The 14,625-nt window shown below is 48.3% G+C and overlaps 1 protein-coding gene and 1 long non-coding RNA gene across 2 annotated transcripts; one reads left to right on the top strand and one right to left on the bottom strand.

Moving 5' to 3' along the window:
• The first annotated feature begins 395 nt into the window (after nt 1–395).
• On the top strand, nt 396–1,315 carry LOC120646350. Its single transcript, XR_005664399.1, has 2 exons — nt 396–763; nt 853–1,315. It is a non-coding gene; the product is annotated as an uncharacterized LOC120646350 (long non-coding RNA).
• Nucleotides 1,316–2,693: 1,378 nt separating this feature from the next.
• LOC120644838 (DEAD-box ATP-dependent RNA helicase 52C-like) lies at nt 2,694–7,553 on the bottom strand. The gene is made up of 6 exons (XM_039921572.1): nt 6,759–7,553; nt 6,568–6,651; nt 5,982–6,224; nt 5,050–5,208; nt 4,848–4,961; nt 2,694–3,871 (listed from the first exon to the last, which is right to left on the bottom strand). The coding sequence occupies exons 1-6, from the start codon at nt 7,536–7,538 to the stop codon at nt 3,356–3,358; spliced, it is 1,896 nt and encodes a 631-aa protein (XP_039777506.1). The 5' UTR covers nt 7,539–7,553; the 3' UTR covers nt 2,694–3,355.
• Between the last annotated feature and the right edge of the window lie 7,072 nt (nt 7,554–14,625).

The following is a 14,625-nucleotide window of genomic DNA, read 5'->3' as shown; positions in this document are numbered from 1 at the left end:
AAAATGCCTATATGTCTAATAGAATTTCCCTAGGGTCATCATGTGCTTACAGTAGGATTTTGTCAAGTCACACACACACATATATATATATAATGGTGTTGATGGTTGCTAAGATTTTGTCCAGCACATATATATGATAACATATCAGGTGCAAACCAATCTCTTGTGCAAACCATGAAAATTTTAATTTAGACCACCGGATCAATATCCAAAGGGCATGGGAATTGGATAATTTTACAGCTAACCACCCACCTCATCAACATCCATATATATATAGCTTTAACGATGTTGACGGTTACACATCTCTCTTTCCTCTGCTCCATCTCCACACCTCTCTCCCCTCACCTGTCAAGCTCAACCATCGCCCGTACCCACCTCCCCCCAATCCCTGCCTGCCTGCCCGCCCGCCCGCACGCCCCACGGCTTATCCACCATGCATCTCCACCTCCATCACCGCGCCAGATTGATACGGATCGCACCACCGTTGCCGCCGTCATCCACACCCGCACCCGCATGATCCTACTCCTACCATGCTGGGGCGCAACGCCCTTGCCCGACCACGTCGGCCTACCGAACCGCACCTCCCGCTCCTGCTGCAGGTGCTTTGCTGGGAGCCGCCTCCCGTACCTGCTTTGCACATTTCTGGTTCTCAGGAATCTCGAACACTTCGCCTACGCCTCGCTCAATGATGCCATGCTCGCCGTGGCCATCGCCGGCACAAGAGGGGGCCTCGCGGGGCACCGCCAAATCCGCCGCCTCCGGTGTACCACTCTTAATTCCTCGCGACTATAGCTTTTCCTCATTCTCTTTGACCGATTTGAGCCCTCACCCCTCTGTTTCGCCGCCTTGCAGGCCTTCACCGGCGATGAGCTCGCCCGTCGCCGTCCATGGAACATCCTCGTTGCCGAGTCTTGCAGTGTCCTCATCCCCCACAAACCCCACTAGTGCGCCTCATAGCGTCCACGTGCAGCCATGCGTGCGCCCCAGACGTTCCGCCGCCCCTCGCTGCCGGCGAGGCCACGGCCGCCCTTGCATGCCGCGCCGTGCGTGGATTGGCCACACCCCACCTTGCAAGTGTAGGGTGCCGAGTTAAGATGTTGCAAAGATTCTTTTTGGATGTTGCGAGAGATGAATTATGCTTTTGCAATGGGTGATTGTTTTTTTTTTATGTTTTCAATTTGTGATTTTTATATTGCAACATATAATTTTGGATGTCCCAAAAGGTAAGTGTCAATATTGCAAACATTATTTTTGTATGTTACCATTCTGAGTGGATGTTGCATGAGATACATGCTGCGGTAGGGATTTCATATCACGGAATCGGATATCATAGTCAATTTTACATAAGTTTACGTATATTGCAAGAGGTGATTTCTGATATTACCTTAGCGTATTCTTAATATTGCAATGGAGTATCCCACGTCCGGACTCTAGCAGCGCCGTACTGTAAATGAAGTGTTAACAGCATAACCTTCAGTGGCAGGTGAGAAGAAAGTGAGGTGTTATTTGGTTCAGAGGATGTAAGCGCATGCTACGACCTGATAACAATAATTTTTTGGTTGGACCGCTTGTTATCCTCGGCTCCTAACAGTATATGTCGCTACTGTGTCGCTCTGATTTGGTGCTCTTTGGTGCGGATGAGCGTTTCTCCATGGACACGGCCACTTCGTGCTGCGCCCTTCCGATCCACTGCTCCAATGGATCTCTGAAGGCCTGAACTTATTTGACCGCAATCACGAAATTAAAAGAAGCCGAGCGGGATCCGTTTTTGACTTTAAGGATCACTCCAACCAAACATGAAACAACATTACGAGTTTGCACTGCAATCAGTTTCCGGAGCAAATTGGACGAACCAAACACCACCCAAATATATTCCCCAAAATACATGAGGTGTTCTCATCCTCTCGCCGGCCAATACTTTGACAGTAAGGCATCCTTTACTGTGGCTGCGTATGTGAGTCTGATTGGTTGGATCCAAGTTTTGCCAAACTAAAATCATGAAAAGTCAAATTATAGGCATGCCAATTGTAGGCATTGCCAAATTATGGGGAAAAGAATTAGTACTCATTTGGATTAATGCCAAAATATGATAACTAATATTTGTTCTAAAGTTTAAGGTTTCTAGTAACTTGCCCTGGTTCTGGCCTCAAACATTGAAAAAACTAATTCTTAGATATGAATCAATTGGTAGCCAAATTTTATTATCATACCTTGTCTAGCAAAATTTGGAAGCCAACCAAGGCAAAATTTGGAAGCCAACCAATCAAGCTCTGTATCTGGAACTAAACTCTAGGTTCACAAAAGGAAATCATAACGGAGTGGTAGCACATAAATGGACACAGCAATTGGACGTTTGCAGTTAGCGGTCATTCATGTTCAATCACAATCAGTAATTACACGGGAATTGTAGATACAAGCCTGATGGCCACATATCACATATAATTATGGAAACATCCCTAGACAGCAGATATCGGATTCACTAGCAAAACACCAAGACAGACCATCGGGGCCATCGAACACAACAATATCCCAAACCATCTGATTAACACATACACATGGACGTAACACAGCAGTGTTTGATCCTTAGTATAGCAGTGCAGTAACGGTTAGGCATCACTTTACCAACACAAACATCGTAACAAAGGCACCCAAAGTTCAAAGGAGTGTAGCAAGGTAACATAATTGCACAAAAATACAGGAAATCATAGTACAGGACAGTGCATTTGGATGTTAATGATAATATTAGTTGAACTCCATCCAAAAGAAATTCTCAATACACAATAACAGATCTCAGACGAAACCATCACACATAAACTTCCCCTTCTTCCTCTAAACCTACATAATTTATTCTATCCAGCCTCACCTCACAGTATATACATTACAGCAGGATCTAAAGGACTATTACCATCCTACCGCTTCTTCAACCTCTGGGTGTCAAAACTCGAATCCAGGTCAAAAATCAAGCCGCAAAAGCCCCCTCAACACAAGCTTTACAACCGACCACCAGAATAAGACACAGACAAAGGAAAAAGCAAAGGCAGAAACTTCACTTCAAGCACTACTTGTCAGCCTAGCAACAACACCAGCTACTGTCCCTAACTAGGAATTTCAGAAGTCGAAATCCCCTATTCCTAACTAGGAATCTCTTGTGTGCTTGAAAATCCTCAAGACCCTCTCCATAATGGACATCGGCAAGATAAGACTGCAGGGTAGTAACCAGAAGAAAAAAGGGGATGACGCCATTCACCTTGTACTATGGCTGTAAAACAGCTCCTACCAAAAATGTATACCTAAAGAGAACTAGAGTAAAAAGTGGCCTAGACTTGGCAAACCCTACTAGGGAGCGACTATAACATCAATCCCAAGCACTAGGAGCCCCAGCTCCACCATATCCACCACCACCGTATGAAGAGGAACCACCATAACCACCACTGCTGCCTCCACCATAGTAGTCGCCACCTCCACGAGAACCCCCCTTGCCGAATGAGGAAGAGTCATTGCGGAAGTCACTGCCACCGAAGCGGCTCCCACCTCCAGACCGTCTGTTCCTTCCCCCACCACCACCATAAGATGGGCGAGCTGCATAGCGTGAGAGCCATGCAGGTACTTCCTGGTTAGATTCTTGCATTAGTTCAGCAAGAGATCTTGCCATTGATGAGTTATTATCGTTGAAGAAGGCAGTTGCAAGGCCGCTTTTTCCTGCTCTCCCAGTTCTTCCAATCCTGTGTACGTAGTCGTCAATATCATTGGGGAGATCAAAGTTCACAACATGAGCAACATGAGGAATGTCAAGGCCCCGAGCTGCCACATCTGTAGCAACCAAGATAGGAGTCTGCCCACTCTTGAAGGATCTCAGAGCATATTCTCTTTCCTGTCAGAAAAAGTAGATCAATGCATCAGGAATAGAAAAGCCACTGCTAACACACATAATGACTTGAAACAAGTATATAAAAAAAATTTGCAAATAGAATCCTATTTAGGTTGCCAGACACACCATTAGATCAGGTAGCAATAGTAACAAGATAATATTCACTCGTGGCACTAACTGCCCAGTGGTACTGCACTGAACAAGTGTAACTTAATGATCTGAACAAAACTAGCTGTTCTGAAGGGAGTACATAGTTCTTAAGGCATTGAGGCGAGGTGTGGCGCCCTACCTCCTCTGGACGCCTAGGCGACGCCTAGGCGAGGCGAGGCGACGCCTAGGCGAGGCGAGGCGACGCCATACACCAACGTAAAAGCAGCATATTAGCAGTATAATTAGCAGTATAAAGGAGAAAAGAAATGAGAAAAGAAGAAAGAAAAGAGAAAAGGCCCAAGAAGAATGTAAGGCCCAGCCCACTAACAAGCCCATGACCACCCCCCGTAACCCTACATCCAGAACTGCCGCCGCTTCTCCCTCGCTGCCTCGCAGCAGCGCCGCTTCTCCCTCGCAGCCGTGCCGCCGCTCCTCCCTTCCGCCCCGCATTCCTCTCCTCCCTTCCGCCGGCGCTCCCCTGCACATCGACTGCAGCCGCAGCAGAACCGTGCAGCAACGAACCCCGGCGTCCCCTCCAGCTGCTCAAATGGAGCACCGCAGCCGCTCCCCCTTCAAGTCCTTGCACCTCCCTAGTTTCTTGGGGGCCAGATCTCGCCGGCGCCGGTGCCGTCGAGGATGAGGAAGGCGGAGGTCGTCGCTTGCTAGTTCTGGTAACCTTCTTGCTCCTCCTTTCATCTCCCGGTCGCTCCTAACCCTTACTCTTCCTCTCTTCTGGCTGGGCGTCGGCGACGCCTTGGCCTCCCTGAGCGCCTTGACGTCGCCTAGGCGACGCCTTAAGAACCATGAGGGAGTACAGACAAAAACAAACCTGTTGATTCCTATCTCCATGGATAGAAGTAGCTGGAAACCCATTCATGCACAACCAGCTTTCCAATGAATCAGCACCCCTTTTGGTTTCCACAAAGACAAGTGTGAGGGTTTGCTGCAGCAGGGGAAAAAAAGAAAATGAGTAAAAATATCAGGAAAGTTAATTTGACAGCATGGACAAAAAAAATTAGATCGAACATTACCTTTCCCGTATCTCTTTGTGCATGTAGAAGGTCCATCAGGTGACTTCTTTTATCTGCCTCCTGCACAAATTCAATTCTCTGGACAATCAACTCAGTACTCGACCCAACTCTTCCAACAGCCAGGAAGATGTAGTTCTCCAGGAAGTCTGATGCCATTCTCTGTATTCATTGGAGTAATATCGATATCATTACGAATGTAAGAGTGGAACAACTTTGCCATTAGAATAAATAAAAAACATCCAAGGAAGTTCAAATATCAAGTGCAGATACAATTAATCAGCACAGCAAGCAGCTTGATAAAGTTAAACAAGTCCCGATGATTATCTCCAGGAAAGAGAAGTTCAAACAAGAAAAAAAAAAGATGTTTGAAGAAGAAAACTAATTTGGAATAAGTACTGGCTAGCAAAGGATAATCCAATGTACATGCTATTTTTTTTTTCTTTTCAAGTTTTCAATCAAAACATGGGCTGAGTGCAGACAAGGATAAAAAAAATTCACATATATACAATGCCAAGATAATCATGGTATACCGTATACCATACTATGATAGAAATGCTTGTAGATTGAACATAATAATAGAATAGGCATATAAAATTAGATAACATACGAAAAGTTTCAGCTATACAAGTATGGCAGTATCAGATCGTCAATTCAACATTCATAAACAACATATTAAACTAACAAGAAACCATATAGCACATCGGGTCACAAAACTACAAACAAGTTGCTTTGCCTAAGTTCCCACAACACTCAATCACACACAGAATTTCTTAGTACATGCAAACATGCAAATACTGTAACAAGAAATAGTACAGAAGCACAACAAGGACCACAAATTTCTTATCAGAACATCAGAGTACATGAAGCGGGGAATCATATTAAGAAGATGTTTCGGTTCAACATCTAATGTTAACAAAGAAACAACAGCTAACCTGGATTTCTTTTGGGAATGTGGCACTAAACAGCATTGTCTGCCGGACACCCGGTGGTGGCATGTCCATTTGCTCAACAATTCTTCTGACTTGTGGTTCGAAACCCATATCAAGCATTCTATCGGCCTCATCAAGGGCAAGGTATCTAATTGACTGCAATGACACTCTTGCCCTTTCCAACAAGTCAACCAAACGGCCAGGGGTAGCCACAAGAATGTCAACACCCCTCTCAAGATCTCTTAACTGCAAAGACAGAATACAACTTTAGGATGCGATAGAATCCAAGGAAATAAGTTGCGGTGATAGTTTAGCGATTCCAGAGAATATATGGTGGAAAATATCTTGCGTCATAACAAGTCCGGGGAACTACTATGATCCATGCCTTGACGAGTTTTTCAATATAGCAGCACAAGTTTTTCAATGTAAATCTCAAAATTCTGTACCCAGGGTTAGTCTAGACAAATGTATGCTATGCCAGGCAAGCTTCAGCCTAACCAAATGAGCTATTAATTAAAGAAGAGTGTAGATAGATAGTCTATCCATAAATCATCCTGTTAAATCCACCACCGAAAAGAAAGAAACAGACCTGCTGATGAATCGGCGCTCCTCCGTATGCAACAACTACCCTAACACCAGTCTGGTACGAAAATTTCCTGGCCTCTTCATGAATCTGCCCACAAAATCGGAACACAGCATCAGCAACCCGGATGAATCTGGGGAAAACTAGCTTAGCATATCCTTCCTACACCACCATCACAACAAGGAGGAGACGGTAACCTGCATGGAGAGCTCCCTGGTGGGCGACAGGATGAGCGCGGACGGGTAGGCCGTCCTGGACCCCATGCCGCCGCGCTGCGGCCTCCCCGCGGGCGGGCCCCTCATGATGCCGCTGATGATGGGGAAGCAGAAGGCGGCGGTCTTGCCGGACCCGGTCTGCGCGCAGGCCATGAGGTCCCGGCCCGCGAGGGAGATCGGGATGGCGTGGCGCTGCACGGGGGTGGGGCGCACGTAGCGGCAGCGGCGGATGTTGTCGTTGAGCGCGGCGCCGAGGTCGATCTCGGCGAAGGTGGCGACGGGCGCGGGCACGTCGCGGCCCGAGGTCTCGACGGGGATGTCCTCGTAGGCGTCGAAGTTGATGCCCGTGTTCTGCTGGTCCTCGAAGGTGGCGCCGTCGGCGGGGGCGGCGTCGGCGGGGGCTAGGGGATCGGAGTTGGCGAAGGGGTCCGGCTCGCGGTCCCAGCGGGGCCCGCCGCGGGGGCGGCCCCCGAAGCCGCCGCCGGGAGCGGGGCGGGAGGGCGGGGCCGCGGCGGAGGGCGGGGCCGGGGAGGAGGCGGAGCGGTTGCGGAGGTGGGGCGGGACGTAGGAGGAGCGGGCGGGGCCGTTGGAGGCCGCGGGGGCGGGGGCGGGGGCGGTGACGGGAGGCGGCGGGGCGGGGGCGGGGGCGGTGGTGGTGACGGGAGGCGGCGGGGCGGGGGCGGGGGCGGTGGTGGTGACGGGAGGCGGCGGGGCGGGCTCGGCGTCGGCGACGTCGGCCCAGGAGGTGCGGGAGGTCGCCATGGCGGCGGCGGATCTGCGCGGCGGCGGCGGCGGGGGCGGAGGGGAAGGGATGGGGGTGGATTTGGTGTGAGCTTTTTCCTTTTTTTTTCGATCGATGGGTGTGTGTGCGCGGGGGAGGAGGTGGGTGGACGGGAGGTGGGCCAGTTGTGTGTAATCTGGCCTTGCTTGCGTGCGGCTAGCTAAAAGCGGGCGGGGTGGGGGAGGGGAGGGGAGGGGGAGGGAAGAGGCGGTGGGCGTGTGCCCCCGTGCGGCGGCTCGGCGCGGGGTCGGTGGGGGAGGACAGGTGGGCGAGCGGAGGCGGAAAATATCTCGGGCTCGGGCCCTGGACGGATGGGGGGAGCGCTCGTGGTCTTTTTTGGTGACGCGTCGGGTCGGGAGGGAGGGGTGCGTTTTTCTTTTGTTGTTGTTGGTCGGTGGCGTGTCGCGCTCACGGTTTTAATTTCCCATCGGACCGGCCAAACCGTCGGCCTCCGGTACCGGTATACCAAAGTAATAATTTATAATTATGCATACAAATACAATAGTAATAAGTGTGCATATAAATACGGAGTCATACACTTATACACATGAAATAAAAGTTCAACGTAGGTATGGGAAGACCCCCATTTGTGACGCGGTTTGGTATTCGGCGGTGGACATCAAAGCGATACCTCGCACTCTAAGAAGGTCAGTCTTATAGTGTTGCCAAGTTTGGCCCGTCCACGCCGATGTTGTCTGCCATTCATGAACTAACATAGTGTAAAAATGGGGGTCTTCCCATTCGTACACTCATCTCGTCGGTGGTTGCATGCTGATGTCAGGAATGGGTAGTGAAAAGAGTGCCTGAAATCGCTGTAGGAGGAAGAAGAGTACTGTGGAGTGTCGTTGTCCGTCGGTCCACCTGTTCTCCTCTGCGATTGCGGTGCTCCATGGTCGGTGTCCTGAGTAGCATGTGTGAACTGAGTCTCCCCTACAATCAACCATATATCATAATTAGTAATCAATACTCATAATTAGAAATATGTGTGCATTTATATATGCAATGTATACCTGTAAAATGAACACCACGAGCACCACCACTACCACTAGCAGCACCACCAGCACCACCACCAGCATCAGCACCGTCACTATCATTATCATCATCGGCCGAGCTGCTATCCTTGGACTCTTGATACGGAGGACTACGCTCACCTTCGTCATCATCAGTCTCAGTGTCGCTGCTCACCTTTGTTGTTCTTTTGCCTTTTGGACGCTTCGAGTGACCCTTCGTAGGCCCCTTCTGCAACTTCATCTTCCCTAGATGAGTGTCATCCACATTTTTACGTGCCCAATCGCTGATGGAATCATCCCCCGTAGCCTCACGTAGATCTGACACGTTTATTTGATCTATGACAATATGGGACGGGAGAGGGATGTCGCCGTCATCATCATTCTTGTCCAGAACTGGAGCCCGGTTAGATCTACCATATTCCATCCATTCCCGCACCGGATTATTCTCATCATAGAAAGAAAGATGGGTCAGCTGGCAAATGAAATCACCTTCTTCATGCATCGGTGGGCCGGGGACCTCCTCAAGTCGGAGACGAAGGTTGTAGTTGACATAGACAAGCTTGTTAAGTTTTTTGTGCGACAACCGAGTGCGAACCTTTGTATGCATCAAGGCAAAAGTACTCCAATTCCGTTCGCATCCACTGGACGAACAACATTGTGAAACAAGCCTCATAGCAAGGTACTCCAATTCCGAACATCATCCACCAGGACGTTGCATGTGCAACCGAATATGTAAGCAATATATTTGAATAGATAAAACAACAATGTCGTACGGAGTAACTCTTACATGGGGATGTCTTTGGGTCCATCGCCATCCGCATTGTCATTTCACTGCCATACTCGCCAACCTTCTGCCGAAACACGTCAAACTCCTGCAATACCTGCACGGTGCTCTGGATACCCGTCATGCGCTGAAATGTATCCTTGAGTCCACGAAACATTTGTTGAGTTGGATCCATCGTATATGCATACCTCGGATTTAGGACAGCAGCTGCAAAATTTAAATCACTTCATATAAGCATCAGGTCAATAGAGTTTAAAAATAGATGACTCGTGTGTGCTTACTTGGACCCACATACGTGCCTATGAACACATCACCTAACCTGTCGTCCACCACCTGAATATACTCCTTCAGTGTGGAAACATTTGTTCCAAAGAAAGACCGCAGCTCCTGTTTCATAGTCTGGTAGACCATCACGACTTTGCAAATGTTCGGGTTCTTGTCCTGATCAGCGAAGCGGAGGAACTTGTATATTGGTTGAACCGTGTCGATGATATATTTCAATGCATCCCACCACTCCATACTTGCAAAACTTGCATGAGTAAATGTACCATCTTCGGTATTCGCCATTTGCTGTGTTGGAACTCAGTAGATGTCATCCACTGCATGAAACGATCACGTTTCCGATAGATGCTCTCTAGGAACATGTAGTTGGTTCTAAATCGAGTGGCATTCCACTTGACCAACTCACCACCAATTGCGTCTCTCATCATTGTATTCAACTGACCATGATTGTGTAACCAATTTGAAATTCGCTTGCACTGCTTGATCATAACACCATGTTTAGGCCTTCGAGCTATATCCTTCAACATCAATTTGACGGTGTGTGCTAGACAAGGTGTCCAAGCTATGTCTTCATACACCTCAATTAGAAGTTCCTTGCATGCTTTCTTGTAGTTCGAGCCGTTGTCAGTGACTACGTGCACGACATTCTCCGGTCCAATCTCTTCTAGCACCTTTCGAATCTCCTGCAAACAAAGACATATTATTTAGTAACATATTCAATGTGAATGGAACATGTTTAGTGAGTACCTTGAACAAATATGCAGCATCTTGAGTTCTTCCACTCGCATCAATAGATTTATGGAACCACGTGACCCCATTGCAATATATCAAAAAGTTGATGACACTCATTCTCGTCGGGCCAGTCCATGAATCACACATCAACGTGACACCAAATAAAGGCCAGTCTTTCTGAAACTTTACGTACCTCAACTTCAAGTCTTGCTCGTTCTGATCAAGGTACTTGCCATCAATATTCCATCCAGTGGGTGATGCGATACCTTCACCTGCAACCATATGAAAATCATGAGATACAAGAATGTAAGCTCATAGGTATCATTCCAATTAAAGGAGACTTACCCCACTTCTGTGTCTCCCTGACCGCGCTGACAAAGTATGGACTGTCAGCCTGTCTTCCAGGTACTCCTGCAATATGGAAAAACTTTGACCAAGCTTTACCAATAGCTTCCTTTGCATTCTTACCCTTCTGCGTCCAGGAGCCTGTATCAATCCTTAGTTGCGTCATTCCTCTTCTCCCACCAGCTGCCAAGTTATAGTCCTCCACCACAGGACTCTCTCTCTGCGAAGTGGACCTTCGAAACATCCACTGCATAACATTCCCCCTCGTCGAACCACTACCCCCTCCACGCTCATATGCACCTCCTCTCTGTTCCACCCCCCGTCGGAACTCTGCTTCCGCTCTCGATAGATCCATGGCACGCTGCACCTGAGCCTCCTCATCTTCTTCATCACCGGGATAGTTTCCCTCCGCTGCAGCCTTCTCCCGTCTCTACCTCTCTCGGGCCCGGTCAGCAGTTGCCTTCTTTGCCCTGTCCAACTCACGCTGAAAGAAGTCCCGCACATCAGGTGGCACATTCCTACAATGGACCACCTCTGCCCCGCGCCCAACCAAATTTTGTTTCAATCTAGTCGCACCACCTCCTCCTTTCTGCGTATGACAATAGTTGCATCGCCATCCGGGATAAAGATTTTCACCGTATTCCCATACAACATCTCTGCCTGCCATTGTCTATCTGCATACATGGACAATAAAAACATATCATCTAATATTCTAACTCCTAAGTCATAGTGTCAAAAATCATCTAATACACCTAAATCAAATCTACCTAAAACCAACTACATAGTGCAAAAAATCATGTAATACAAATAAATTTTACCTACATTCTAAATATACCTAAGTCATACACCTAAATCATAAAACAAATAATCTAAATACACCTAAATCCTAGGGCAAAAAAAACCTTACCTGCCCGCGGCTTACCGCCGCTCGTTGGCGGTTTACCGCCTCTCCGGGCCGGTAAACCGACCTACCCGGGCGGCTAACCGGTCGGGACCGGTAGATCTGCTACCGGTCCGGCTTACCGGTGGAGCAGACCGGTTAGCCGAGCTCCGCGAGCGGCTGGCCGGGGTCGGGCGGCGGACGGCGCTTTCTGGCGGCGGACAGGAGTGAATGAGGGGGGAGCGGATGAGGGAGGCGCGACTGAGGCTGCGGGTGTCTAGGGGCGAGGTAAAAAGCGCGTTGCCGCACGATGGGCCTTAATGGGCCGTCGCTTTTTTTCTTTTTCTTTTTTGATTTAACTTCTAAATTCCGCAAACCATACTAAATGAACGAATTTTTGAGAAAATTTGACACCATTAGATTCGTCGCACCTTGAAGTATTTTTAGGATTTTTTGAGAATTTTTCATTTTTTTGAATTCAAATTTGAATTTTGAATATGGACCGGTTTCATACCGGACCAAACCGGAACCGGACCGGACCGGTTTGACCGGTAGCCGGTCAAACCAGACCGGTTCCCACCGGTTTGGTGAACCCTGGTCGCGCTCCGTCACCCGGCCGAGCACGTCTCAGGTTGGGTTGCTTGCTTCGCGGCGTGCCGGATCTGGCGGTTTCGTGATGGTTCTGGAATCTGGAATGAACCGTCGTGCGGGTACTCCCGCGAGATCTTCTCTATCGAGTGCAGATTAGTAGAGGACGCTATCCACAGCAGATTTCACTGGGTCGGTCTGATATTATGGGTTGGTGTAGAGCCACCGAAATTCTACTCGGAAGAGAGAGAATGCAGGAGAGAGAATGGTGCGGGTGGCCGGCGAAACGCACGTTGGGAGCTGGCGCAAGCCCTTCTGCTCTCACTGTTGTCCAATAAATGCTAGTGGGATCCACCACTATGCATGGCAATGTGACTGGCGCAAGCCCTTCTGCTCTCACTGTTGTCCAATAAATGCTAGTGGGATCCACCACTATGCATGGCAATGTGACACTTTTACAGCCAGCAGCTGTCTGAGACCATTAGTCTTGCTCTAACACAGTATACAAAATTCAAGGTTTGATGAAATAACCTATTAGGTCGGCCCACACAACTACACAATTCTTAATTGATACGGGCAAAAATGATTAACCGAGGTATTTTTCGCAACCGCCTCGGAGGCAAGGTCACAGTAAATGACCTGTTTTCCGAGGCGGTTGCGCGCCGGCCTCGGTTAATCGTGTAGAAAAAACAAAAATATGGAAAACTCATGGACAGGCCCGACGAGCACATCCACAGGGGAGGCCGCTGCCGGCGCCGTAGCTCTTCTGCTGATCCGACTAGATCCTCTAGCCAGAGGCCAGATCTGCGAGCCCCGAGGCCAGATCTGCGACTCTTCTGCTGATCCGACTAGATCCTCTAGCCAGAGGCCAGATCTGCGAGCCCCGAGGCCAGATCTGCGAGCCCTGAGGAGGCTCGACGTGGCGGCGGCGAGGAAGGCCTGATGCAGCTGCTCGAGGCGGCGGCGAGGAAGGCCTGACGCAGCGGCAAGGGGGCCAACGCGGCGACGAGGAAGAGGCAGGGTGCGGCGCACTGGCAGTGGTGGAAGAGGCTGAGGGAGGGATTTGTGGCGCGATGTAAAAGGAAACCCTAACTTCCAATTTATACTTGAACAGGCCTGTCGGGCTACTCCTGGATCTTTTGGGCCTCGGCCTTTTTCCCCGAGACGGGCCATTTAGGAGGTCCGCCTCCAAAAATGCCTCCATTTTTGGAGGCGGGTTACTAATAACGTTCACCTCGATTGATAGATTTTGCAAGGCGGTTTTTCGTAACCGCCTCGGTTAATCAAAGTATTATCCGAGGCGGTTATAATTGCTGCTCGCCTTCAAGGCTATTTTTGAAGGTCACGGTTAATACTTTTTTATAGTAGTGACGTTTAAACAAACTAAACGGTCACTTACTATTTAGCTATTTATTCAGGCTAAATGGCCATTTAAATGGACAAAATGGTAATTAAACTGGATAAACAACCGATTAAATGGACACAATAAATCACTGTGTAGCGTGTACACGGGCTAAACGGCTATGTAAGCGAACAGGGTATATGTGTATCCAACCATGCTTAAGCCCCCCATCCATTAAAGTACTATTGGTAATACATTTCCCAGCAGGTTAAACAAACTGTTAAGAAAATTGTGTGTGGTAAGAAATCCTGCTGACAATTCTTATCTAGTCGGCATCTTGATCAACTGTAGGCGACTTTCAACCATCGGCAATTTACCGTTAGCCATTGAGTTACTGACTGGCCATTGGCAAAACGGGGAATGCTCAACCAAGAGTGCTCGACTTGTCGACAGTACACACTCGGCTATTATCTTTGGTGACACTGCAAGTTAATGGTGGACAATGTAATAACCGTTGGCCTAGTGATCGTGGTTTTTATTTTTTTTAACGGGTACCCCTAAATTTTGTCATTGATAGACCATGTTTTGTGACACAATCTCTGTACATCACTAGGAAATCGTCATAGCAGAGATTAGCAAATTTCTATTAGTGACTGCCATTTATGAACCCGAAGGTGATGGCTCATTCCATCACAGTCGACCCTGATCCAACTGGTCATCACCGTCGACCCTAATCCAACGGAGTTCAAAACCGGCAGTGATGGAGTTTTAGAACCGGTGGTGATAGCCCCGTGCGAGTAGTGTTTGAATGGTTCTTGATTGAATCATAATTGGTGTTTGCTTAGACTTGTATTATCAAATTTGCTGTATTCTGATTTTTTTTTTGTTGTAAAATAAATGATGGATGCAATATTTTTTACTTGCATGAATTTTTGGGAGTGAAACACCAGCAGGAAAAAAAGATGCAATTATTTTATTAGAGTTGGGCAGAAACAAATCATGGACGCGTTGCTTGTAAAGTAAGGATTCTGGTATTGGCTGTATCCATGAAATGAATCTAGCCATCAGCATCCATTTCTAAACTATTTAACCAGTCAATCCGTTA

Source organism: Panicum virgatum, chromosome 8K (assembly GCF_016808335.1).
Source record: "Panicum virgatum strain AP13 chromosome 8K, P.virgatum_v5, whole genome shotgun sequence".
In the NCBI taxonomy this organism is placed as follows: domain Eukaryota; kingdom Viridiplantae; phylum Streptophyta; class Magnoliopsida; order Poales; family Poaceae; genus Panicum; species Panicum virgatum.
This window is presented reverse-complemented; position numbering and strand designations above follow the sequence as displayed.